Source organism: Alligator mississippiensis, chromosome 14 (genome assembly GCF_030867095.1).
Source record: "Alligator mississippiensis isolate rAllMis1 chromosome 14, rAllMis1, whole genome shotgun sequence".
NCBI classification, from domain to species: Eukaryota; Metazoa; Chordata; order Crocodylia; family Alligatoridae; genus Alligator; species Alligator mississippiensis.
This window is the reverse complement of record NC_081837.1, coordinates 30,170,121-30,197,737: the sequence shown is the minus strand read 5'-3', so window position 1 is coordinate 30,197,737 and position 27,617 is coordinate 30,170,121. Positions and strand designations below refer to the sequence as shown.

Below are 27,617 nucleotides of genomic sequence, written 5' to 3'. Positions count from 1 at the left end.
CCTCACCCCTCGATTGTGCTGCTGAGTACACAGAGCCAATGGCATCACCCCCAGAAGCAGCCAGGGCAGGATCAAGCGCCTCTGACATCTGTTTTCATCAAAAGTAGAACAGAAGGAGGGAGGCAGATGCTGCACCTCGTGGTTTCCTATATATAACTAACCGTCTCTCACACATGCATGCATGCACACCCCCCTCCCCGCCGCGCACAGGCTGCTCCGTCTCCTGGGGCTCTGCAGTGCCTCCCGGAGGTGCTGCTCCCACATCCCCCCACGCCACAGCCCTGACGCCGCAGGGCGAGGCCGCTGAAAGTCGCTGCATCAAGACACCCTATCCGCGTGGCTCCCCCACCGCCCCGGGGAAAGGCCCCTGTAGACGACGGCTGTACCGATTCCGGCTGTATTTAAGCAAACAAGGAAAGGCCACCTTAGGCAGAAGCAGAGCGGTTGTAGCTTCCCGGACAACGAGCCCGCGACAGCCCCCCGGCCTGGCCCCGGGAGGAGGCAGGGAGTCAGGACTGGCACAGGCAGGGCCCGGGGAGCTGCTCACGGGCCTGTGCCAGTCCCGGCACGCGCCACCCTTGCAGGGACGTGTTGGGACCAGGGACGGATGACAGAGCCGGGAGCGGCGGCACGGACCCCGCGTGTCGCACTCTGACCCAGCACGTGCCAAACCCCGCGGCACCCCCCACAGCAGCACCCGCGCCCGCCCGCCCTGAGCCGGGGTTACTTTGGGGAGGGACCGGGCCCCGCCCCTGAGCTCGGCGGCCCGGCCCCTTTAAGCGCCCCGCGGCGCCCCCTGGCGGCCAGGCGTGGTGCGGCTTGGCTCGGCTCGGCTCGGCTCGGCGGCCGCTCGGGCAGCGCGGGGCGCTCGGCGGCATGTCCCGGGGCAGCGGCTCCCCGGCGCGGCTCGGCGGGCTCAGCACGGCGCGGCTGCGGGCCCTGCTGCAGGACGAGCCGCAGCTGCAGCGCATGGCGCGGCTCAGCGCGCAGGTACCGCCCCTGCCCCCCGCGCCCGGCCCGGCCCCGCCGCCGGTGGGCGACCCGCCGGGCCCCGTGCGCCCGGGCGGGGGTCCCGTCGGCTGCCGCCTGCTCCGCTCCGCTCCGCTCCGCTGCGGGGGGTGTTCCCGTCGCTCCCGTTGCAGGAGCCGCGGGTCACGCACCAGCCCCGGGCGCCGCGCGGGCTCCGCCGAGACACTTCTCTGCCCTGCTCAGCTCGCGGCACCAGCCTTATAGTACAGCCTTGGCTGGGTTGGGGTTTTTTGGTATTTATTTTTTTGTGGATGTGTTTAATTCACAACCAGTGAGAAAGTCACAAAGTTTGCAGGGAGACCGGTGTGGGTGCGAGGCCTTTCTCTGCGGGGCGAGCCCGCGGGCGAGAGCATTTCGGGGCGACAGTATCAACTTTAAGTTTTTCTAAAATGAAAATATCAGGAAAGCAGGTTTAACTGGAGGGAAGTCGGCGTTGTTCAGTAGATCTCAGATGACAGCCAGTTGTCTCAGCCAGGTGATGATAAAAAAGATCAGAGTTAATTTTGGAAACCAGAAAGTTGTTTTGGGGTTTTTTTCCCCTCCTTTATGGTACTCAACAAACACGTCGTGCTTTTGATCTTGGATCAAGCGGAGCTTGACAGAGAGGAGAAAGGAGAACAGTCGGAAGGCACCGAGGCTGCTTGAAGGAAAAATAATTGTTTGTGTCTGGTGCGGGTAGTTCCTGGATGTAGCTGGAAATGTATTTGTCAATGTCTGCTTTGTTTCTACTTTTTCCTGGCTGCAATCAGTTGTGGTTTTGATCAGAAAAAATGAAAATGTCACCGTAATAAGATTAAGAGATAATAGGCTTCTCTAAAGACTTGGATATGGAGCCTTTACTGGATATCCAGAAGATCCTCTATAGCTGGCAGGGAGGATTACCATCTAGCAAAGAATTGAATAATAACAGGAGTTAGACTCTCCCTACCCAGATATCACAGGCACTTTGCTAGATGACCTGCTGTATTGTCAGAAGACCTGCTACATAGCAAGGAAATGGCTTTGAGTAAAAAACTTGCGGTCTTGAGACCTGGTCTTCCTCTTCCCAGTCCAAAGGTTTTTCTTCCATGTTAGCAATACCTTCCTGTCTCATTTTGACCTAAACTTCAGTCTAGGATTTATTTCTTGCTATAGTAGTGCCAACTTCGGCCCAGAAAGTTTTGATAACTTCTCTTCAGGAGTCAGTCTGGGGAGAATTGCTTGGAGGCTGTAGATACAGGAACTGTTCCTGGGAAGATGGACTTCGTGGATGCTCAGCTGAATGCATCCAGTGCTAAGGGAGAACACGGTGATGGTTGCAGCACCAAAAGATCTCTCCTGGACCTGGGTTAGCATCAGGAACAAAATCTGTCTTGTAATCTCCCAGATAGACCAGCAGAATATCTAATGCACTAGGGGCTTGGCTGAGCATGGGGAAACCAGCCTTTGTAGAGGGGGGCGGAGGGGAGGCCCCCTGCTCAGAGCCACCATTCCTTTCCACTGGCCTCCCGTGTTTTGTTTCCAAGCCCAGTCCCGCCCTGAGGTATCATAGAGGCATCTGTCAAAGTGCTTCCTGTGCGAGTACTATGCTTTACCTTTCTCCTCGTATTTTGATGGCATCCTGAATGCAGTAAATGAAACCAAAATAAAAATGAGCCCAGGGGAGCTATCATGTGAGAAATTTCTAGAGCAGGGTGCACAGAAGGCACCAGCAAGATCCTGTGCCCATCAGCCAGCACTTCCATGCTAGCAGCTGCAGGACCTCTCACATCACTGTGGGCGGCAGGGGTGCGGGTTGTTGGTCAAGGCACTGTCATAGAAGCAGAGCGCAGAGATTTCACCCCTCAGTCCCTAGATGTCAAGCTCCAAGGGGACTGGTGTCCATCAGCTAAGGGGTTGCATTTAGCATCCTTACAAACGGCCTTAATGCCATGTTGAGATGACAAAATCAAGTGTTTGACAGTGTAACGTTCTCCAAATTCAAGTTGTTTTAGAAATTTGAACTTGCCCATGTTGCACTTACCTCTGTTTCATGGTGGAAATTAGTAGTAGAGCAGTGCATCGCAGCTGGGCATGAAAGAACCCCTATGTCGCTTGATGCAGCTAGTGGGGCAGCTCCCTGGCACATTTGGAGACTGCACAATCTGTTTGCAAAGCTGAAGCTTTTAGTAATAAAGGCTCCTTCCCTTACGATTGTGAAGAAACTTTGCAAAAGCAGCTGGTGTTGCACTGCATACTGGAGCCTGCTGTCAACCCTAATGCCCTTTGCTGCTGCTCACATTTGTCAGCGGTTACAGACTGCTTGGGTACACAATGACAGTTCACATCTTTGGGTTGCAGTGATCTGATAAGTGATAACTATATCTGCTTGCCCTACTGCTGTCCATGTGTGAGAGCTGCAGAAGCAAGCGCTGGGTCAGGGCAGAGGAATAGAGCCTTGGATAAGCGTGAAATAGAGGCCTCATCTTTCTCTCTTCTCCCCAGCGTCAAGTCTGAAGAGGGGGAAGAAGAGGCAGGACACTTCTGTTTCCATCCAGTAGTGGAGGAGAAAGGCGGGTGCTTTGAATTAAACAGGCACCATGTGGATTTATTGGAGCTGCAGGACAATACCAAAGTTTGTGCCCTTAAGTCAGAATGAGGGACAGATGGCACCTGCTAGGAATCCTGGCATTAGGAGCCATGATCTGGACCTGGGTGGATGGGCAGGCTTTGAAGCCCACTAAGAACTGAAGGCCCTTCCTGTGACAGGGTGTGGGCCATAGATCTAGGCTACAATATTTGCAGCCCTGCGGAAGGATTGGATGAAGGTTTGAGCATCCCCACCCCAGTCTTAAAAGTCCTTCCTGATATATGGGGAAGACCACAGGCAGCGTTCCCTCTAGGCTGTGTGGCGTGCACGGCTGCGCAGGCACACATACTGTGCTGCCAGGCACGCCTGCGTGGCTACGCATGCCACACAGCTCTCAGGGAATGCTGGCCACAGGTCCAGGGCTGCAACTTGGGGCAGAGATGGGGAGGAGAACCCATGGGAGGGGGTGCGGGTCACGGGTTCAAAACAAAGGATCTAGAAGGGAACACCAGAAAATCTCCAACTCTGCCCACAGTTCCTTGATCACGGAAACCACCTAGAAGAACTCTGTTCTGGGGTGTGAGGAGACCAAGAGCAGAAATAGGCACCACAGTTGCAGAGCGCTCCTTGCAGAGCTTCCTCTTCTTGGTGATGTTGAAAGTAGCAGCTAGAGCAATGGGGCATAACCACTTGCCCCGCACCTGGAGACCATCTCTGCTTCTCATGCCCACATCCAGCTAACAGTTCTAGTTCCTTAGCCAGTGGGTGGCTAGTTGATGTTTCAAGCTCTGCCCACACGTGCTAGTGCTGCTAGCCTAAATTGTGAGTGTTTATTAAAGTTCTGGCATGCCAGAAAGTGTTCCTGGATAGGAATCAGGACATTATTTTTAGCCTTTCTCAGCCTGTTCTGCAGCTTCTCTTCCCCAGGCCTCTTTATAAAGCAGATCTGCTTTAGCTGTTGGCTCATGGCCCTGTGTGAAGCAGATGTGTATGTGGTAAAAGAAGGTATCTGGTTGTATAGCTTGTTGGTAAGCCAATTGACGTGTTTGGAAGCTGCCTCTTCCCACCCAGAGAAGGGCTGGGCAGTCTGGCTTCAAGAGGAACTTAGCATCATTTTCCCTGTGTCAGATGCGAGAGCAGTATGGCTCTTGGCTGCTGCTGATTTTTTTTTTTTTTTCATTTGGGTGCAGCAGCTACAGTCTCCCTCCAGATGTTCCTCATGCTGTTTCTCAGATCCTGACGTGAGAGAGAGACTCTGAGTCTGAAAAGTCTGAGTTTCAGATGTAGGGATGAGGCCTGGACAGCTTTGGCCAAGGCCATCGTTAATAGCTCCAGTGGGAAGCTGGATGAGAAAATTTAGTGAGGTTCCCTGTTGAGAGGTATGTTAGGATGGGAACATTGGTGGGCTTTTCACTCAAGGATTATTGCTGGGGGCTGTGCTGAGTGGCAGAGGAGAGACTGGCACTGTGTGCTGAGTGGAAAGCATTCATCCCAGAGGTGGGGGTAGGATTCAGCACTGGAGACAGGGTTGGCAGTGTGGGGAGCGGGAGCATTGGTCTTGCATGAGGTGCCAGGTGCATGCTGATGGAGTTGCTTCTGCCTCTGTACTGAATCCTGATGTCCCTGCAGTTCCAGAGCTTGCAGCTGGAGCGGGAAATGTGCCTGGCTTTAAACTATACTCTGGCCAAGGAGAACCTGTCCTTGCAGCCACAGCTAGAGAATGGCAAAGCTTCACTGGCCATAAAATACCAGGAGCTGAAAGAGACGAAGGAGGCGTGTCAAGAAAAGCAGCAGCGAGTGGGTGAGTAGAGCTGTCCCATGTCTTGTGGCGCTGATGTTGGTCCCCTTGGCTCTTGGGAAGGCAAGAGGGAGCTGGGTCACTGACTGGGCTTTTTGCCTTGATGGTCATTGAGGATAGAGTTTTTTGTTCAATGAGTCAGAGCCCTGAGGAACTAGAAAGCAGCTGGGTGGTGCTGTCTAGAGACCTTTTTGGTCTGGCTTGGTCTGACCATGCCATCTCATGGTCCCTGCTCATGCCCTGGGACCATGGCCTACCTGTGACGTGTTGTGATGCTGATGCAAATCTGTGGCTTCCAGAGGTGACTGTGCTACCCCCCGTGAGGCTCTAGGCAGTGGCACCTGTGGCATTCAGGCACCCAGGGGAGCACACAAGTGCAACTGGGAGTGATTGCCCCTAGCTTGGGGCAGATGCAAAGTGGGCAGATTGAGTCATACTGGGGTTAGCTGGAGCAGCAGAGTGGGAGGTGTGTGGGGGTGGGTGCAGGATAGCGTTGAGGGCCTACCCTGGCTGCATGCCCTTTATGAAGAGGGCTTGGGTGTCACACAGGGAAGGTTCTGGGTTAGGACATTAGAGGTAAGGGCCTGCTCCCCAGTTGCTGGGTGTGGGTTGATGTGTTACAGGCAGATGCAGGAAGAATAAAGGCCTCTTGCTCCCCATTGCTGGGAAAGCAGGTGAGGGAATGGCTGAGACCCCTGCATCACGCTAGCAACAGGTCCACCTGTATGCAGCCGGCTCTGACCCTCTTCTCTACCCAAGCAGCGGCCTACCTGGAGAAGTGGAACCCCCAGATTGCTCTGACCCATCTCCAGGCCGATCTGGATGCAGCTGAGACGGAGTCGGAGGTGAGTCTGGAGAAAACTGCTTTACCACTCGCTGGGTTCTTGTCACATTATTTCTCAGCTTCCCCCACATGCCCTCTGTGAGGCTTCTCTCTCTGCAGCTGGGTGAGCACCACGGAGCTGGCCCCTGAGCTACACTAGCCTGCTATGCTGTTGCAACCTGCTCTCTTCTTGGGTGGTAGGAAGAGAGCCAGGGATGAAGCTCTGATGCTGTTGAAGGCCATGACTAAACCTCACTGATGCAGGGAGCCAGGATAACACTGCAGGAGTGGCTTGTCCTGCGATTAGTGCTAGGCTTCTGGCCAGCTCCTGCCGCAGCACCTCCTGCCACTCTTCTTTCCTTGCCTGCCCTGTGGTTTGACATTATTCTTCATGTTCAGGCTCCTATGGGTACCCTTGCCCCCATGTTGACCCCCTGTTCTCTGCCCTGCAGGTGCAGATGGAGAAATTCCTGTCCCAGGAGATGCCTCTGGATGCCTTCCTGGAATCCTTCCAGCAGAGCCGGATGGTGTCCCACCTCCGACGGACGCAGGTGGAGAAGCTTCAGGAGCTCCTGAAGAAGAAGCCACCCAGCCTGTACTCCACGTGTTCCAAGGGACAGGAACCCCCCTTGGCAAGCCCAGCTCCCACCCATGTTGCTCTGGTGCAGAACAAAGCCACCCCCAAGATGTTCCAGCTCCACTGTGGCTTTACACCTGCCATTCTGGTCTCCTCAGATGCTGTCATCCCCTTCCCTATGGCTGTTGCCCCTCCCAGTCGAAACCTCCCTCCCCTAGGACCCAGTGCAGGCCAGATGCCAGTGTCTCGTGCCCCCCCTCCGCGCCTGTGCTCCCCTCTGCGGCTCATTGGACACATCTCTCTGTTAAGCCCACGGCCTTTTCGGGTGGAGCCCTCGCGCTTATCCCGCCAACAGAAGCAGGAGCCACCTCACCGGTAGCTGGGAGTAGGGATAGGATGTCCTCATACCTGAGCCCTTGTTGCACCCACTGGCCTGTTTGTGAACTTCTTCCATCAGCGAATGAACCTGAGCTGAGCACGTGGCACCCCCCAGCCAGGCAGCTTGAAGGCATAATTCAATTCCTTCCCGTGCCCTTGTGAAGCTGGCAGGGTGGGGGGCAATGGAATGGCTACCTGGAAGTGCTCAAGGATGCAGCAGCCAGCAGTATGGTTTGCTAGCTGCCAAGTGGTCCACTGGACTCCACAGGTGGGAGAGGGAGTCTGAGACCAGTGGTTGCACTATGGGGTTTCCCAAGAAGCTGGGTGCTGCCATGGCAGATGTCACTCTGAGTCTGTAGTGGTGACTGATAATCAGGCAGGGGTATTTGGTTTGGGGTGTTGGGAGTGGTTTTTAGGTTTGAGGGACAGCTGATAGCTTCAGCCAGTTCATGTGGGAGGGGAGGAAAGGGGAGAAGATGGCTGTCATGCTTCAGGGACGGAATGGCTTCTTTGTGATGGAGGCAATTACAGTGCAGCCATGTCACTGGAACCTCACAGGATCAGCAGGGGTCATGGGGGCAGAGGGAAGAGTGGATGGGAGCAGGCCACCAGGTTACAGTAGCAGTGAGTAAGATGCACTGCAGAGACTATTCTAACTCTGGAAGAAAAAGGGCTTGCCCTGCTGTCACCCTCTTCTCCTGTTCTGCCAGTTCGTAGGATATAGGCAGACAAGGTTCCTTGGGTGAATTTGATATCTTTTATTAGACCAACCCAAATGGTTGGAGAATAGTTATTAAGCAAGCTTTCGGGTTCAAAAACCCTTCGTCAGGCTAAGGAAGCTGCAGCAGTTGGTGTGTAGGATATAGGTAATTCCTGTGCATTGAGTGCAAGTTGTTATGGGTGGGGAGTTCTACAGGGACAGGTATGAGCCCCCCCATATGGTGCTGGGCTTGTTTCATGCGTGTGTGGGGTGTGTTGGAGGGCTACCCAAGGAAGACCAGGCATGAAAATTGATTTCCAAATAAAGGCGTTTTCCAGACTTTCCTCTTTGCTTCTGACTTGTACTGTCAGAAGTGCTCTGCCCACCATTCTGCACCTGCCCAGTGGGGACTGGGGTTGAGCCTTGGAGCAGGTGGCAGGAAGTACTCTGAGGATGGAAGGTCGTGGGGCAACGGGCTGCCCTTTGGGTGGTAGGGCAACTGCTGTGTTGTGCCGAGGCAATAGGGGACAGAACAAAGGAAAACGTAGTGCTTCCCCCCACCCAGGAGTCTGTACTAGGAGCTGTACTTTGCTCCTGTGGGTTCCCCAACCCTGCTGTCTGGTCTGGAATATTGCACCCAGTGTCCTCTGCAGGGTGACTCCCCATTCAGGGCAGCCAATCAAGACCTTGATTAGTTTTGTGCATGGGGAAGGCTAAGCTCCCTGGGAGTGGAGAGGTCAGTGGGTGACCCTGTCTGTTAAAAGGATCTCGGGTTTCCCCTACCTGAGAACTCTGCTAGCAGCTCTGCCTCTCTCTTGTGCTTCGTGCAGTGAGTGATAACAGTAATCTCCGACCATCATCAAGGCCGTTCCCACCCAGAAGTCTCTGCTCTATTGTGCAGCACTCAGCCCAGAACCTGCTGCAGGCTGGGTGATCCCCTTCCCCGTCCACTCATGAATGCATCTTTGATGGTTCTAACCTCAACGCAGAGTTTTAAGTCCAGTGTCCCAACCAGATGGCAAGCCAGGTGAGCCCATCCCATCCCTTTACACTGTCCCTTCCACTGGAAATGGCATGAGAAGTTGTCTGCTCCATTGAGCCCAGGCTTTGGATTCCAAGGGCTTTTGAGCCAGCTTGGTCTAAACTGCACACACTGCCTCTGGTCCAGGCCTATTGGGCATGTTTCCATCTCTATCTGACACCATCTTTGGCATGTGGGACCCCCACAGTCCAGCTCTCCATGGCCCTGCAGCCAGTACTGAACTTCTCAGGGCTTCCTCCAAGCCCACACCCAGGACCACCCTGGATTACAGTGCAGCTCTTTGGAGACCTGTGACCAATAGAACCCCAGCTTTGCAAGTACAGGCAGTCCTCGACTTACAAGGTTTCGAGTTACAACGGTTTGCACTTACAACTTATAAATTGACACCCTCTTTCAACTTTCTGACATCAGTTTCAACTTTACGATGCTTGATCTGACCCATGCCACACCAGCAAACAAGTTTGTTGCGTCGCCCGTCTCCCTGGAGAACATCTGCCCAAACTTTCCTGGACACTTTCTTTAAGAAAGCAGACAAGACTCCAGAAAAACCTGAAGCCAAGAACCCTTCAAAAAGTCCAACCAAGAGCCCTTCAAAAAGTCCAGCAAAGTCACCTTGAAGTCCTTCCAAATCAATATGATTGCTATTTACAATATAAATACATTAATGCAGCTACATTACTCATCTATAATTGATTGAGTATAAAACTCTGGGTTATTTTTGGTGAAAACAGGGCATCAGGCCTTGGTTCAGGAACCAATCCCCCATTTATAACATTGTTTCCTATGGGAAAATTGGTTCCGAGTTACAACGTTTTGACTTGAGATGCGTTTTTCAGGAACCAATTCTGTCGTAAATCTGAGGACTACTTGTTAGTTGCTTGGTTGCACGTGCTTTTTAAGAGAAAAGAGGACAATGGTTACAGAACTGTGGAAAAACAAGAGTTAAATGTGATTCCTCCCTCAGGCCTCATCAGCCCAGAGAGTCCGCTGGGTTTTGGTCAGCATCCATGAGGGAAGCCAGCTCCCTCCTGCCTCCTCTCCTCAGAAATCTTCCGCTTGAGATGGTTTGGGTCTCTGGCCCAGAAAAATCAGCCCAGAGGTGGTCCCCTGCTAAGAGGTTTCCATTGTCCATCCTTTTGGAGGCTATTGGGTCACTAAGAAATAACATCTTGGCCCCCATTGTCCCACCTTGCTAGAACAACTCAGCAGTGGTAACTCCTAGTTGGCTGTCTTCCAGTTTCCCAGGTCCAGCCCATTTTGCACTAGAGATCAAACATTCAAATCCATGCAGCCTGAGCCAGTCACCAAAGGAATGTTTCCCACATGCTGTCAGCTTCACCCATCTGCCCCAACCTTCCTACGGTACTTCTGGGCACTGCTTGCATCTCCCATGAGTAGCACCCATGGGTGCCATTCCCAGGGGGAGTGGCAATGCATCGTAAGTGCACTCCTAGCAGAGGGGTTACCTATGCAGAGACCTTCTTCACTGTTTTTCTTCAATGGCACTGTGCTGAGACCATGGGACCCGACTGCATTTATACAAGTCTGAGCACACAGAATATGACAGTCCCTGCCCCAAAGAGCTTGTAATTGAATTAGAAGAGAAGCCGTGACCAAGGGGATCAACAAACAACTGATGGGAAATGGGAAGGGAGATGAGGGGGGGAGCGGTGGCTCCAACATTGTGTTTTGCAGCTGGAAATCCACCCCGGCAGGTTTGTCACTTGCTTCCTCCTCCCCTTGCTCTGCATATGCTGTGGTTAGCCTCCCTGCCTCTAATTTCCTGCTGTTTGTTTTTCTTTCTGGTGCTGCTGTTTGGGTCTCTGCCTGCTTCTGGTTTTTATCTTATTTTTCCAGCCAAACCTGCCCATTTCCTGCTTAGAATTATTGCAAAGCTCCTACTTCATTTAGATTGTGAAAATGTAAAGCCAATGATAAGAATTGGTCCATTGCCCCCTTTTCCCTGGCCAGCCTCTTCTCAAGGGTTGATTTCTGTCATCCTCCCATAGAAACAAAACTGCCCCAAGACCATTGTGGCAGGGACACTGCCATGAGAGGTAACTTACCTGCAGCACGGGACTGACGAGTGGAACGGCTGATGCTGAGCATGGTAGCAGACCGGGGCGGACTTCCAGTGCCAGTCTGGGCATGCTTTGTAAATGTGTGTCGGCAGCGATTCGGCACCTGGCCTGTGTTCACTGGTTCAAAAGCAACCCGGAGCAACACCCAGGGAGGACTGGAAAAATGGTCCCCAAGGGAATGTGAGCAACACAGTGAAGTCACTTGCCCCAGAAGGGGAAATTGGCAGAAGCCAGATGCTGAGAGGCTTCTCACCATAATGGGCTCAGAGGAGCAGAAATACTCACTGTTGCAGCAGGCGTGGATCCCTGACGTCGCAGACCTGAGCTGGAGCGATGGTGAACCTGAAAGGAACAGATTAGAAGCGAAGTGAATTTGTGAATACATGGATGGAAGCACCAAGTCTAAGGCGCAACCCTACCCCAACATTGCCTAGGAGGGAGCAGAATGGCCAACAGAAACTTGAGATAAGGAAAAGACTGTATGGACCTAATGTCTGCGTTTAAGCAAATGGATGATTTGTACTTTTGTCCGGTCATGGACACAGACCCTAAGTCCAATTTGGCTAGACCTTAACACCATCTGGTTGGCGTTAGGCAAGGTGAAGGGGAGGCAGAGCCCCAGGGGTGAAGATACTACGTAGAAGACAACAAGGCACCAAGGGAGGTAGGAGTAAGATCCTCCCCTTTAACTATTAATTCCAGCAAAGACGTGGCAGGCGAGAACCCTCGGGTGCCTTGAGGGTCTACACAATGTGTCAAGCTGTCATCTTAGAAGGCAGCAGTAGCGCCAAGTCAGACTGAAAAACCAAGGCGCTTGTCTAAAGAGCGGCCCAGTAAATTACAACCATGCAGTTACCAGCACGTGGGATCGCGGAGGCTTCTGAGGCACACTTTGCCCCTATTGTTGCCTGTGCTCAGGGCCTGTTGCCCTGACAGCAGGTCATTGCCCAGGTTCCTAGAGGAGAGGGGTGCTTCACAGCATCCCCAGTAGACACTTTTCCTTCTCTAACGTCCATAGGTGCCAACCGTTTAGTTGTGAAATCTCAGGCCCTGGTTCCCCAGGATGTACCTAAACTGAATCTACTGCAGCTGTAGGACGCAACTCTAATCTGAGGCCTATGGAAGTGAGTGAGGAATCAGCAATGTCTGCAGCTTAAATGGAAGGAGGTAGTTATCCATGTTAGATTAAACAAGATTAAATATATATATTAAAATCTTGAAAGCAATTATATATTTTAAGCTTATATATAAAACTTAAAAGCACAAGCTTTTGTGAACCCAACTTCACTTCATCAGAAGCTTAAATGCCAGTCACAGCAATGTAGCTCTACTTTTGAGAGGGAAAGACCCTGCAGTACCTCCCCACTGCCATTGCACACCACAGAAGTCTCTGTGGTCAGCCTGCTGGCTATAGAATCATAGAACTGTAGGACTAGAAGAGACCTGTAAGATCATCAAGACCAGTCCCCTGCCATGGGCAGGAAGCTATTGGGCTCAGACATGCTCAACAAGGTGCCCATCTAGCCTCCTCTTGAACACCTCCAAGGATGGTGACTGCTGGGAGTGTGTTCCAGATCCTGGTGACCTTACAGAGAAGAAGTTCTTCCTTATATCTAGCCTGAATTTACCCTCTATAAGCTTATGTCCATTGGTCCTCACCCTCCCTTGGGGTGCCTTCCTGAAGAGTTGCTCACCTAAATCTTGGTGTTCACCTCAATGAACTTGTAAGCAGCTATCAAGTCACCTCTCAGCCTTCTCTTCATCCAACTGAACAAGCCCAGTTCTCAGAGTCTCTCTGTGTAGGGCCTATCCTCCATGCCCTTGACCATGTGGGTGGCTCTTCTTTGTACTCTCTTGAGCTTATCTATGTCCTTCTTGAAGTGCAGCGCCCAGAACTGGACACTACAACAGCTGTGGCCTCACCAACACCAAATAAAGAGGGAGAACCACCTCCCTGGATCTACTGGACACACGCTGGATGCATGCCGGAGTTCTACTTGCTTTCCTGCTGACCTCATCGCACTGCTGGCTCATATTCATCTTCTGGTTGATCGTAACCCCCAGGGCTCATTCAGATGCTGTGCCAGCCAGTGGGCCACCACTCATCCTGTAGTTGTGATGAGGGTTCTTCCTACCCAGATGAAGGACTTTGCACTTATTCCTGTTAAACCTCATCTGATTCTACTTTGCCCATGAGTCCAGCCTGTCAAGGTCATCCTGGATCTTGACCTTGTCCTCCTTGTGCCTGCATTTCCCCACAGCTTGGTATCATCTGCAAACTTAATAATTGAGCTTTCTACCCCCTCCTCCAAGTCGTTAATGAATATATTAAAGAGCACAGGCTACCATGGCTTCAGTGATGGCCATTCAAGCTCAGTATCACCCTTGGCCCTTGCACACTAAGAACAGCAAAGTGCACTTGAATACACTGAAGACACATCCCAGGGTGAGGCCAGTATCACCAAATGGGGGGGGGGTACTTAAATCCATGTTTGGGTATCTAATTCAGAGTGCTTGACTTTTCAGGGGTGCTGAGCACCTTTGCTGGAGACATTCAAGTGTGTCTGTAGGGGCACAGCTACAATACCCAACCTGGATAATGCTGGTCATGGCCTTAGATTGAAGCAGGACATTTGACAGCTGCCTGCACAAGGCACCTCATGAGGGAAGTGATGCAGATGAGAGCTCTGTGATGCAGAGTCCAAGTAGAGAAATAATATGGACCTTGGAGATCCACCCAGTGGGGTGATTATTACTGATGGCTGGGCCTGGTATCCATGGATTATTGGGAGGCTAGCTGCAGTGCAAGGAGTCTGTATGAAACACTGGGATGGTGATCTCTGCCACCATCCCAGGGGCTGACTTTCTGCCACCACTGATTCCTACTGCAGGCTGAAGTGCTCATTTCCTTGGATGCAAGCAGACAGACCTCATTAGGCAGACCGTGCTCAAGGTAGGAAATGCAAGGGTAATAAGGATTAGCAGATGTACTAGAAAGCTGAGGGGGGAAGGGCCTGGGGGGCAAGGGTGAAGGTCCATCGTGAGGGTGTGATGTATGCAGGAGAGAGAAAAGAACAGGAGGTGCCATTCCAGGGCAAACAGAGCTCTTCAGAATGCCAGAGTGGTACTGCCAACAACTACAGATCCCAGTAGGGATTTCCACCATCAATATACAAGGAAGAAAAAGCAAAGGAGAAATGAGCAGGGTCGCTTGCCACAGGTTGCAAAAGAAGAATCCCTTTGTCAGCTCTCCAGGCACCTGCAGCAAGCCCCTATCTGCTTGGGAGATTTTACCTGAGCCTGTAATACCACACGTTTTGCTCTGGTACACAGAAAACAACTGCACAAGCCAGAACATGAAGTTAAGAGTCAAGGGGGACGCTGCCTAGCATCCATTTCCCACTGCTCGAGAGCTTGAGAGGCTTGGAATCATTGACCATGAACTATTTATATCCGTTTCCATTAAAGAGGTTCACAGAAAGAAGTAACCATGAAGGGATTAGATTTCAGATGCAAATTTGGAAGAATTTCCTTGTGCAACCCAAATGTGCACTGAAGATACTGAGTGGGCAGTGCATAAAGGGATCCCTGCCCCTCAGGAGCAACTAGGCACTGCCTCCATGTGAGATTCATAGAGATGAACTCTTCTCTGGAGTTTGCTGCCCAAGCCAGCTCAGTTCTTTATCCCCACAGAACTGTGCATCCACATGGGTTTTAACACCCCAGTGCTCATAGCACTCAACTGGGAAGGGGGATAGTTAGGTTCAGATCTTTTGACCTAATTTAGCTCAGAGACTTGACACAGGTTTCCCACCTTCCAAAAGAGTGTTTTGAAGCATTTGGCTAAAGTGCAGTCTAAGGCAGAGCTCTCTCTCTCTTCTGCTGAATTTTCCACTTTACATTGAATATTTAAATATTCATGGAGCCTAAGAGAGGGAAAATGACTTTCTTCCCGGCTGGTTAGGGCACTCACCTGGAATTCTAGCCCCTGCACCCAAAAGTTTCCAGTTTTTTTACAAAGTGAAACAGCTTCAGAAGGAGATTGAGAAAACAGCCTCCTACCCCCAGAAACCTGTGTGATTGGAACATGTCTAGAACAGAGCCAGGGTCAATTCCCTGCTCTGCCCCAAAGGAGGGATTTGAGTCTGAGTCTTTGTATCCCAAATGGGTACTCTAACTACACTATCCTAGCGAGTAAAAGAAAGGGACCCTTCCCCTTCCCTGAGCTTCATGGGTTTGGGAGGTTATCTGTATTATGACCCTGCCTGCTAGACCAGGTCCAGCAGGCAAGCAGGGCATAAGGGGGCATTAAACAGAATCCTACCAGAGCTTATCTTTTCAACAGTCTCAGGACTTAAATGGATAAGTGCCAATGGCAGAAATTAGGGCCCTAGGGGTTTTTAGGTGCCCACAGGGTAGGGCAGCAGCAGACTGGGTAGTTTGAGAAAACTGTTGGTGCCTAATGAAGCACTTAAGTGCTTAATTCCTTCTTATCCATCCAGCCCTTCAGACTTAAAATACCCACCTGAACTGGAAATGAATAAAAATGAGTTAAGTACATGCAAATACTGTGTGCTGGTCAAGGCTCCAGGGGAAGGGAAAGGCACTGGAGGTGGAACATCCATTCATAATGTCATGTCATGAGGAGATGTAAGGAGAGAATTGGCAACTGATAAAAGAGGGGAAACAGTAGCCTGAGAAATGCAAGTGTTCATAAATGAAGGGGCTGAGCTGAATGAGAACTAAAAAAATGTCTGAGGCAGTGGATGTCACGGGGGGATCCAGGATTTTGAATAGAGGGGTGGGGGTGCAGATGGTGCAGTGCATCATCATGTATAACACAATACACATTTTTCTCCAGGTAAAAAGAAACAAGAAACTTTGCTCTTCCCTTTGAAGCAGGTATTGCTGTTATTGAACAGTTGTGTTCTCTGTAAAACTCTAGCCCCTTTTTGAAGCTGACTGCGCTCTCAGTCTCTGGAAGGGCTTATGGCAGTGAATTCCTGGGGCTAAATATGCATGGAATTAACAAGCATCTCCTTGTGTCCATTTGGAATCTGAATGTCATTGACTGTCCCCTGCCATGCTAGGAGCAGCCAGCCCAGCTGGTGCCTGAGGAAATCATGCAGCTGCAGCCCAGCTCAGAGCCAGCACCTCCAATCATGCAGTGCTGAACTGGGCCAGGGGGGAATCCAGGGCAGAGGCAAGGTCCTGGCAGGCTACAAGCTGGGAGTCTCTTAACAAGAGCATAGAGGGTCTAACACTGTGCAGTTCTGGAGAGATTCCAGCCAGGTGCATACCACACAGGCATCGTGTGCCCTCAAGGCTTCTCCAGTTGCCAGGTCCATAGAACAGGGCATGAGAGCTGCTGGCACCTGGGAGGTTGGTTTTAGTTGCTCACCTTCTCTGCAGTGCCTATGTTGTGATGTGATCACCCCAATTTCCACTGACACCCTTCCCCCATGGCAAAGGGTATTTAATCCAGAGTTAAACTGTCCCTTGTGTGTTGGAGGAGTGTCTACACTGCTCTGGGGGTGTGGAGGCTGGAGGCCCTGAGCCTAGTGGGGTCTGTTCCTGAATTTACTTCAGTGCAAGGTCATCCATCCTCCATCTGTCACCCTAAGCCTTGGCAGCCTGGCTCAGCAGCTGCTGTCAACTCCCATGAGGGAAGGAGAGGGCCCTCAAAGGTATTTTCCATCCTTACTATCTGGGACTGGCTAGGGCAGTTCTTTAGTACATGGCCAGGCACCTGGAGCAGGAGGATGGGATAAGGCTGGGTGGTCCCAGGGCTCCTGGTTCAGCCCTGGTCCAACCTGGTCAGATGAGGGTGGGGTCCTTATAGAGGCAGAGGTCTCCCAGAGGTATCTGAGCCTGCAGACTCCACCAGGGGAACATGAGCCCTTCTTTGTAGCTACCAGGCATTTCAAACACAGCTGCCTGGGAAGAGGCATATAGGCTGCTACAGCTAGGTGCTAAAAACACAGTGAAGGGCCTGATTTCAAACGTCGCAGTGAGCTATAGCTGCCCCCTTCCTCCCCCAACCCAGCACTACCACTGAGGTAGCTGCAAGGACACACCTAGGGGACAAAGAAAGGAAGCCTCCACAGGGGACAGGCTGGGGGAGGCAGGCTGTGGTGCTCCCACTTCTGGGGAAGGCTGAAGTGCTGCATGTCTGAAGGGGCCAGCAGGCCCTACAGTGTCTCTGTCCCTGAGGGTGAAGCTACAGCAAGGCTGGGCTGCCAGGTGAGCACCTTGCCTGCAGGGCTGGAGGGACCCCCCAGGGAGTTGAGCAGCCAGCTGGCAGATCAGGCAGCAGGTGCTGTTAATAGGGAACTGTATTAACAGAGAAGTCGCTGCAGGGGGTTCCTGTCTACGTGAGGAGCCTGGCCCTGCAGCCTGCCCTGAGTTGTCAGCCATGCATGTCCAGTCCCTCCTCCCCCAAGGCACTCCCAGCCTTTCTTAAAGACCAGGAAGCAGGTGGGGGCAGGGCAAGGAGCAAGCAGGGCCAGCATGAACTCAGATGAGGCTGGGGTCCCCATAGGGGCAGAGCCTCATATACCCAGAGGTATCCGAGCCTGCAGAATCCCCCAATGGAACATGAGCCCTTCTCTGTAGCTACCAGGCAGGTCAAACATAGCTGCCTGGGAAGAGGCAGCTGGGCTGCTACAGCCAAGTGCTAAAACACACTGAAGGGCCTGAGGAACCTGCTGGATCATAAGAAACAATAGGGGGTAGAGATCTGAGAGGGTGGCTGAGGGGTCTTGGCTCACCCACCCCTCAGGGCACAGCAGGATTATGGTGTGAGATTTTAAAAGGAGACCCCCTCCTCTTAGCAGGGCATCAGCTGCCCCACCAAGAGAGCCCTTTCCATAGCCTCCATTGCCTCTATACCCCAGAGATGTGCATTTTGAGGCACTGCCAGGCTCCCTGGTCAGCTCCCCACCCTGTGCAGCAGGAAGGTCCCTAGCTTCTCCCAAACTCTTCTACAGATCCCATCAAAAGAAGATCCTTCGCAGCTCTGGGCTCCCTACATCACATGCCCCAATGGTGGGGGTGTGGGAAGCAGGATACTGCCCTTCAGACAAATCAGGATTGCTCTCTGGCTCTAGTCAGAGTGAGGGCATCCAGCCTCAGGCACTGCACAAAAGGGAGAGCACTTGATTTGGGCCCAGATGGGTCCTAAGGGGACAGAGATTTCAGGGTAGAAAGATGACTCCTCCAGGACTTTGGCACTACTCCAACCCCTTCCACTCACTCTGGCTCTGCAAGTCAGCTCTAGGGATTCTACCTATGGCAGGCCTGCTGCTTTCCTGATCTTAGTCTGCGACTGCAACGTTCAAGCTGCAACCGCTTGCAGCTACATGTATCCCAATGTGGCTGCTTCCCTGAGCTGCACCACACTGTGGCTGTTTGCACATGGGCACAGTGCCCCACTAAGCCCAAAACCTGATCACTGCCTTGTGCTAATCCAGAGCAGAGTCAGAGGCAGGTTTCACCTGTCCATGTCCCAGTGCAGCCTTCTGCTCAGGGCCTGCCCAGCCCCAAACCTGGCCCCACCACTCTCCTGACCCTCAGCCTCAGGCCCGCTACCCCTGCCACAAGCAGCTCTAACCCTTTCCGGGGCTGGCAGCAGCATAGCACCTGACAGCTCACCCCAGCAGGCCCCAAGAGCCAGGGTGGACATTAGGCATTACTACTCCCAGGGCAGAGTAGATAACTGGAAGTGGCCGAATGCTTTGGGCTGCCCCCTACATAGCTTCTTGCATCTGCCCTCTGAACCCAGCTGTCCCCAAGGATTCTTGCATTATTGATGCTGCAGTACACTCAGGCATCTGCCGCTGCTGAGCAGGGGTAGGAGGGCACAGGGACTCTTGTCCTCTTCTCAGGTCACAGCAAGCTGTTCCTCCACAGGCTGCCCTCTTAGGAAGTCAACACCTGCTCCCTCCTTCCTACTCAACTGCCTATCTCCTGTCCCCCCAGGCTGGCTAAGGGAGCAGCTTTTCCCTGAGGGAAGCAGGGAATGTGCAATGGAACCTGTCCTCCTCTGTGCTCCACAAAGCCCATAATACTCTTTTCCAGCTCCTTCTAGCTGGGCACTAAGAGACCTTCAATGTTTTACCTTTAGGACCTGTGTGAGGTAGAGAGCTATTGCTCTCTGTATGTCACAGCCAGGGGAGATGAAGCAGCAAGTTTCCAGGCCCTGGCACAATTACACTGGCAGCCCCTGAATTTGGGAGCCCAATTCCAAGCATCTCAGGCCTGAATTTTCAATGCCAAGCACCTGCTGCTGCCTCTGACCGCAGTTTGGTTGTTTCACATTGCTCACCCTACCACATCCCCAACTGAGGTGCCCTGTTCAAGTTTGAGTTTCTGGGAGAACTTGAAATACAGTCAGGTGCCCAGACAACCACCCCACACTGTAACCACCAGCATGTGCTGATTGTGCAGCTAGCTAGCCCTTCTCCCATAACCTGGCCTCGAAGATGTACTTTTAAGGGAGCCCAGCCTCACTTGACTTTCAGCATGACATGACCTACTGTGCAGCACTATGGGACTCAAACCAAGCTGGCATAATTCCATGGGGGGCGGGGGTGTAATTTCACTGCTCCAAACTGGTCCTAGGTCAGGTTCTGCTAGGCAGTCTAGGTGTCTTAAATGCTAGGAGTATTTAAGACAGTAGCCTCTGGGCTCTTTGCATGAAGCCTTCTGTTGGTTTGGGAACATCTCAACTATAGTTTGCATTAGGAGAAGTAGCAGGAGTATTTTTGTGATATCCAGGTGAACTGTAGTACTGTTGAGGGGACCTAACATAAAACTCCCAGTCTAGGTCACTCAAAGAAAAACCCAGGCCTAACTGGTGTCTGACTCGAGTTTCTCTGTCAAAGTTTCATTTCCTAACCCACAACTCAAAAAAAACCCAACCAAAAACAAGCCAAAGCTGGACAGGGGCTCTCCCTCAATGCCCATGTGCAAGATGAGTTCTAGGCCTTTGTTGCCATTCTCTATCCTGTACCAATTCCATCATGATAAATCATGACAATAGGCAGACAGAGTCCAACAACGGATAAGCACAGGGCCAGGGGAGAGAAAGCTATTACCTTAGGAAATGTTGGAGCAATTTTGAGGCTGTTATGGTCTAGGAATTATGCAAAAGGCAAGAATGTGTGTGGGTGAAATATCTATTAGACCCACTGCATATTTTATTAGACCAAATGCAGTGAGTCCAATAAAAGGTATCACCCACAAAAAATCCTTGCCTTGCACCTCAGGGAAGGTATTCTCAGCTCACTCAGGATGGGAATAAGATGGCGAGAAAGGAAGTGACAAAGGATGTATGCTTCTGCTATGGAAGGGCAGGTGCTGGCTTGATGCCTCTTGATACTGCAATACAGCAGACAAGTGACACAAAGAGGGAGAATGCAGGACACTGCCTTGCCATTCACCATGTGCATAGGGCAGCCCAGAAGTGCAGGGAAGGCTTTTGAAAAGGGGGAGCTTGGCTTCAAGCAGGACTGACCCACTATCTTGCTGGGTCTTTTCTGTGTGCCAGAGATAATTCCAAGCAGGAAGGAGGCTCCCAACAGCAGATGCTGCCCTCAGAGCTGGTTGTACAGAAGCAGATAGCTCCTCTGCGCATAGTGGAGGAAGTATCAGAACCGAATATGAGGGATATGGGCTCCATCTTCAGGACATTAGAGGAACAGCAACTCAATACCTAGAAGGCTACTAGGGCTGTGCGAGGCTTCGGATCCAGAGAAGCTTTGGACACTTCGGGGTCCAAAGCAGCATGTCCAGGTCGAAGTGCTGGCCTTGTTCGGTTTCCCGAAATACTTCGGAGCCACCTTGGAGATCTGGCCATAGGGTATCATGGGGAAACAATAAAATATCTATAACTTTGTTGTTTTTTGTCCAATTTGAATTAAATTTTCAGGGGTGGTAGACTCTGCAGAGAGCATGAAGCCTGCCAAGTTTCAAGGAGCTCGGTGTAGGGGTTTGGGGGGAACTGCATTCCAAATCCTTGAAAGCAAACTTCATGTCCCATCTATGTGTTACAACACAGGGGGTCAAGACTTCAGGGCTGGTAGCTCTTGCTGAGGCCACAAAGCCTGCCAAGTTTCAAGAAGATCGGTGCAGGGGCTTGGGGGGAACTGCCCCTCAAGCTGCGGACAAGCAAAACTGGTGCCATGGGTGCTTGTGGGACCGACTGTCTGTCTTGGGGCGGGGAGGGGAGACACTGCTGCAGGCCTGGCTGCTAAGCTGCTGTGTTTCCAGTTACCAATCAATCACTCATGATTCACCCAGGGACCAGGGACCAGCTCAATACACAGGACCTAGCTACTGCATAAGGACTTGATGAGCATCAGTTAGCACCTACAACACCAGGCTAAGGAGAGGAAAGAATCAATACAGACAATCAACTGCCCCAACACAGACACAGTCTTGGCATGAGTTTTGTCTGTCAGCAGCTAGGGGTGCAGAGCCCCAGACGCCCCCTGCACCGATCTCCTCCACAGCTGGCAGGCGTCACAGCAGGGGCCACCATCCCTGCAGCTGTCACCCCGCTGCGCCTTAATACATGCAGGGTCACCCATGGCACGAATTTTGCTTGTCCGCAGCTTGAGGGGCAGCTCCCCCCAAGCCCCTGCACCGATCTCCTTGAAACTTGGCAGGCTTTGTGGCCTCAGTAAGAGCTACCATCCTGTAGTTTTGACCCCTCTGTGGTGCAACACACAGCCGTGACATGAGTTTGGCTTTCAAGAATTTGGGGTACAGTTCCCCCCAAACTCCGGCACCAATCTTCTTGAAACTTGGCAGATTTTATGCTCTCAGCACAGGCTACCATCTCTGCAAGTTTAATCCAAATCGGACAAAGAACAACAAAGTTATAGATATTTCATTGATTCCCCATTATACTTTATGGCTGGATCTCCAAGGCGGCTCAGAAGCTTTGGAGCTGCTTTGGCCGGATTGAGGCAAAAACCTGGTCCAGAGCTCCAGATGGGATCACGGCCATCCGAAGCGGCTGGATTCGAAGCCGGATTGGATCGCTGCTGACTCGCACAGGCCTAAATGCTATTGTGTTAAATCAAGACTAAAAGCCACTTGCTGCATGGGTGAGGTTCAATTTGGGCTACTGCCTTACTGCACCAGACCATATCTATGGTTCATTGGAAGACAGAGACAGGGTTACAGAACTAGCTGCATCTCTGACCATGCATCTTACTTACCAGCTGTGAATGCTCAGCAGGTCTGAATGGGTTTGGATCTTATGGAGGCTTCACTTCAGGAACAGGGACCCATGCTCAATATGGAGACCTAAACAGCTTTTCCAAAACAGAGAACAGTTTACTCTCAACAGCAGAAACAAAGCTGAACAAAGAAAATGTTTTTTAACACAAAAAGTCTAAATAATATTCATCTTACCTTAGAGCTTTAGCGAGTCTAGCTTTTTATCCAAAATATCCCATCTCAGAGAACCAAGTTCAGTCTATTCCCCTCCTCTTCAGGTGCTGTCTTTTTATCCCCTGGACTACATGCCCAGGACCCAACCTGAACTGAAGGCTATGCTGCTATATCTCCACTGGCTAGATCAGGGTGTCAAACTCATCCAGCCCCAGGGGCAAGATGTGTAGTGTGGGGTTGGTCAATAGCCTAGATCCAGAGTGCAGAGCCATGCATGTCATCCAGCCCACGGAGCTGCCTTAAGGTCAGAAATTTGGCAATGAGAAGTGGCAGCTGCATCCACCTCTTGCCTTCTGCCTCCTCCGGCAGCATTAAAGCCCCTCTGGCAACCTAAGGGTATTTGAGGCCTGAAAGTTCATCCAAACACCTGGAAGGGGCTGGTTTTGGTGCCAACTTAGTATCAGTGACAAGCAGGCTGGGCACTGTACTCATAATTCTGCAGAAGTGCAAACACATTTACTCTATGCAACAGCTAGCAGTTGCAGATCAACAGAAACTAATATGCTTAAGTCCCTTAAAAAGTCCACCTAAGCCAAGTGGCCTCTTGAGCTTGTGGAAGTAAAAGATACCATCTTTCTGTAGCTGCTTAATCCCTGCCTGATAGTGAGGCTCAGCACCACGTCCAACTGCCTTTCGCTCCGTAGCCTGAATGACAAGGGACCTGCTTCTATTTCCCCTTCATGAGCCTATCTTGACACTAGCCCACAGGGCACCAAAACAGGGGGATAGGAGAGAGCTGGGCGGGGGGGGACATGTTTCAGTGCTATGGCTCTTGTCCAGGAAAGGATAGGGCCCTACAGTTTAGCCTAGGCCCCTGCTCCTAATGGGGCAAAGACTTTCCATTATTCTTTAATGTATTATCCAGAAACTGGACAGCACAGTGGGCTATCTTTAAAGGGGGGGCTGGAGGACTCTCAAGGCAATGCTTAGTACATGGCCTGGTGATTAAAGAACTTAGCCATGAAGACAGAGCTGCAGGGTGGTCCTATGCTATTACAGGGCAAAACAGAACCCCAAACTATACAGTAGTGCCAAAGGTAACCTCCCCTCATACAACTTATGTGCAATTTAGGTATGTGAAGCTTAAATAGGATTTGGCTATATTCACTGACAGGCAGCTGGGTGACCTGAGCCAGCCCAAGACACCAAAAAGGCTGTGCCCCTGTCCCCTCAAAGAGATGTACTATAAGGTAGCAGCAGCTGCAAGAATAGGCTTGCCAGATTCTAGGTCCTACCACATTTAGCTTGGATTCAGATCAGGCCATTCATGCTTCTAGCCCATGTAAGATTAAGGAAGATTTCAAAGCAATCTCTCATATAGCATGACTCCTTTCAGCCTGTGGGCCAGAGAAGTGGTGCAGGGCTGGTCTGTGGGCTTAATCTGGAGTGCAGAGGCATGTCATTCAGCCCATGGAGCTGTGTACAGGTTGAAAATGTGGTGGAAAGACAAGTGGCAACAGCAGCAATTAACATTGTCCCTACTTGCCCCACTGTTAGCTGCATTGGCCAGATGACAGGACTCTGTGGGCCATATCTCATACATTTCCATTTAGCTTTGCCTACCTCTAGTATGCTCGTGAACATGACTTGAAAGAGCTCTCAGTCAAGCTAGCAACATTAAGGTGGAAAAACGATACCACTGATATCTATAAAGCCAGAGGAGAAGTGCAGAGAGGGAGTTTGTCTCGGAATTTGTCACAGGAGGGAGCCAGGGAATAGGTGGCTGAGAGAGAGAGAGAGAGAGACTGCCAGACAGAGAGCAAGCAACACATGCATGCACACATGGGTGGGTGTGTTTTTTTTCTTCCCCCCACTTTGCTTTGTTTCCTATAGCCTAGGTATCCTCCAGGAAGGATAGGAGGCATAAATAGAAACTGGATTAGCTGTAGTTACTTGCATGGGACGTGTCACATTCATGTTCCTCCCAGAGGGTCAAGATCATTTAATCTGTACCAAGTGTAAGCTGATGTCCACCTTGGAGGAAAAGACTGAAGGGTTGAAACCTCAGGGATCTATACACTTCATGCTATCAGGGAAAATGAAGACTTCTTGGATAGAAGTCATAAGAAGCACACAGAAGAGACCAAGGGGAAAAGAGAAGTGGCAACATATCACTACTAGAAGGGTCCCCAGAATTCAAGAGATGCAGATTTAAGTCAGCAACTGCTTTCAAGCACCCTGCAGTAGAACAGGTGGGAAAAAGGCAGAGGTGAGGACATCAGCAGTGGGACCCAGAGGACCCAGCGGTACAGCAGGAAATTCAGGGCCCCAGGGATTGTGGCTCTAAGACGACTATACCAAAAAGGAAGAGGAGTAGTAGTAGTGGTTGGAGACTCCCTTCTGTGGGTAATAGAGGCACCAATTTGTTATCTGGATTTGGGGTTTCAGGAGGTGCAGTGTCTGCCTTGAGCCCATATTTAGGATATTGCAGAAAAATTGCCTAAGCTCATTTATCCCTCAGACCATTACCTTTTCCTTCTTGCCTATGCAGGGACCAATGATACTGCCAGAAATTACACTGAGCAAATCAGAGGTGACTATGAGGCTCTTGGCAGGAGGATTAAGGAGCTTGGAGCACAACTGTTGCTCTTAGCAATTCTCCAAGTGGAAGCTAAGGGCCCAGGCAGGGACCACCGTATCATGGAAGTAAACATGTGGCTGAGATGGTGGCATAAATGTGAAGGGCTTGAATTCTTTGAAAAACAGGCAGATGTTCTGGGGTGAAGGCCTGCTATCAAGTGACACGATCCATCTGGCCAGACCTGTAAAGACCATCTTTGAAAGAACAACCTAGGAAGGAGAGCTTTAAATTAAGTTCTTATGCAAGGTGCTACACCTCAGGAAGACAAATGCAAAGTGGTATACTTCAGGAAGAATAATCAAAAACACAAAGTGGGTGACCACTGGCTGGACGGCAGCACTATGAGGGAGCTAGGAGTCTTGGTGGATCAGACTCAACACGCATCTACTGTGACACAGCTGCACAAAAGGCAGATGTGGTTTTGGGTTGCATCAATAGGAGCATTAGGTACAAGACAGGCAAAGTGACATTGCCTCTTTACTTGACACTGGTTAGGCTTCTCCTAGAGATGTGTATGAAGCAAATCCACATTCTAGAAAGGACATGGAGATGCCAGAGAAGTGAGAAGCAGAGGAAAGCAAAAAAAAGTGATAAAAGATTTGAAAAACAAGCCATGAAGAGAGGTAGAGAGACAGCCATGTTCAACTTGCACAAAAGGTGCTTAAGAGGGGACACGATGGCAACCTTCAAATATCTGAAGGGCTGCCACAAAGAAGAGGGAGAATTCCTTTTCTCTCCTGCTGCAGACCAGGGCACAGACCAATGGCTTGAAGTTGTAGGAAAATGGGTTTAGGCTGGGTATCAGTAAAAACTTTTTCACTATTAGAACAGAAAGGCAGTGGAATAGACTGATCTGGTAATTTGTGGACTCTCTATCACTGAAGGTATTCAAGAAGTGTTTGGATAAGAATTGGTCAGGGATGATTTAAGAGTAGCTCAGTCTATGCTATACTATAGGTATTTTGCATGCTTCTGGGCTTTGCTGGTAGTCATATGGGCTGGAAAGGATTTTTTTCCCCTTCCAGCAGCTACACACCTCAGGGTTCCACTTCCTCAGAGCCACTGGGTGTGAGCTGTGGCCAAGGTTGGGGATTTTGACTGGGGTGTGCCAATGCTCCTGCTGAAAACGTGAGTTGGGAGAACTGCATTCTAATCCTGACTGCCACAGATTCATAGTGAGATCTGTAACTAAATTATGTCCTCTTGCAGCGCTAAGTATTTACTTACCTTCATTATTTCTAAAATGCTGTAGCAACAAAATTGACGAGGCATAAGCCATTACCATGCAAGGAGCACTTTAACAGCGCCACACATTAAAGTATTATTAGGATAGCTGGGATTCAGGTCACTTCAGTGGTACAACCCATTCACCAGAACACTTGTCTTTAAGACACAGCTGCATGCAAGTTTGTGTGCGTTTTGCTTACACTGGAAGTCCCTTAGGGCTGTGTGGTCCAACCATTTTAGCAGACATCTTACAAACTAAGCCCTATGCCTATCCTGAGTGCTACTCAAGTCTCCTTCTCCTACCTAGTCTGCTGCTCTGCTTTCTGCTCCCACCCAATCTGCTGCATGTCATGCACAGAGGCTCCCTGTGCTGCTTGCAGCACGTGTTGAAGGTTGGCCATTGCTGCCTTAGGGAATGATGTGCCACAACTGCCTGTCACCATCACAGCTGCACAAAGCATCTCAAACTAGGGAGGAATCAGACAACTGTTTAGATAGGTAATTAATACTGAGCTACTATTAAACACATTAAAATATTAGTGTATTAGCTGAAAATGTGTATCAACACTCTGGCATGTATCAACGAATGCATCTTATGTAAAACCAAGGAAGCGATTCTTCCACTGTACTCAGCACCAGTGAGACCACAGCTAGAATACTGTGTTCAGTTCTGGGCACCACACTTCAACAAGGATGTGGAAAAACTTGAGAGGGTCCAGAGAAGAGCCACCCATATATCAGAGACTTGCAAGGCCAGCCAAACGAGGATAGGCTGAGGGACTTGGGCCTCTTCAGCCTAAAGAAGAGAAGGCTAAGAGGGGACTTGGTGGTTGCTTATTGCTACCTCAGGGGAGTACATCAAGAGCTCGGTGAACAACTGTTCATTAGGGCTGTGCGAAGCTTCAGGTGCTGATTCAATTCGGAGGAGATTTGGCCTGATTCAGTGGCCGAATCTCTGAATCTGAATCGAATCAGGGGACCAATTAAAAGGTCTGAATTGATTTGAAGCTCTCCGAATAGATTCGGAAAAGATTTGGAGAGCTTCAGTGATTCGGGCTGTCCCTGCCCACGGCAGAAGGGAGCTGGACCCGGACTGCGAGCTGGTAAGTAGGGGATGGGGAAGGGGAGGCTGGAGGAGGGGGTGGGGGGGGACCATGGGGGGACCCCCACCACACCCCATCCCCTGCCTGCTCCCCCAGCTCTTTAAAAAAAAAGCCCCCACTCACCAGCTACTGCCTAGTGGAGGGAGGTGATCCCTGCTGCCCCATGCTGCATGGGGGGCTGTCGTGAGCCACCCCGCCCACTCTCCCAGCCCCCATATGGCTGCTCCGCCCACCCCAGCTCCCAACCCTTTAAGAAAAAAACAACAG

The 27,617-nt window shown here is 51.1% G+C and overlaps 1 protein-coding gene and 1 long non-coding RNA gene across 2 annotated transcripts; one reads left to right on the top strand and one right to left on the bottom strand.

Moving 5' to 3' along the window:
* Positions 1–847: 847 nt before the first annotated feature.
* Positions 848–8,197, top strand: VPS37D (VPS37D subunit of ESCRT-I). The gene is made up of 4 exons (XM_059717062.1): positions 848–990; positions 5,207–5,378; positions 6,138–6,220; positions 6,651–8,197. The coding sequence occupies exons 1-4, from the start codon at positions 877–879 to the stop codon at positions 7,152–7,154; spliced, it is 873 nt and encodes a 290-aa protein (XP_059573045.1). The 5' UTR covers positions 848–876; the 3' UTR covers positions 7,155–8,197.
* LOC132244720 (uncharacterized) lies at positions 7,897–27,200 on the bottom strand. Its single transcript, XR_009456461.1, has 2 exons — positions 22,205–27,200; positions 7,897–11,318 (listed from the first exon to the last, which is right to left on the bottom strand). It is a non-coding gene; the product is annotated as an uncharacterized LOC132244720 (long non-coding RNA).
* Positions 27,201–27,617: the final 417 nt, after the last annotated feature.

Coding starts and splice junctions, on each gene's coding strand:
- VPS37D (XM_059717062.1), top strand. CDS start 877: ATGTCCCGGGGCAGCGGCTCCCCGGCGCGGCTCGGCGGGCTCAGCACG. Junction 991..5,206: donor TGGCGCGGCTCAGCGCGCAG/GTACCGCCCCTG, acceptor ATGTCCCTGCAG/TTCCAGAGCTTGCAGCTGGA. Junction 5,379..6,137: donor AGAAAAGCAGCAGCGAGTGG/GTGAGTAGAGCT, acceptor CTACCCAAGCAG/CGGCCTACCTGGAGAAGTGG.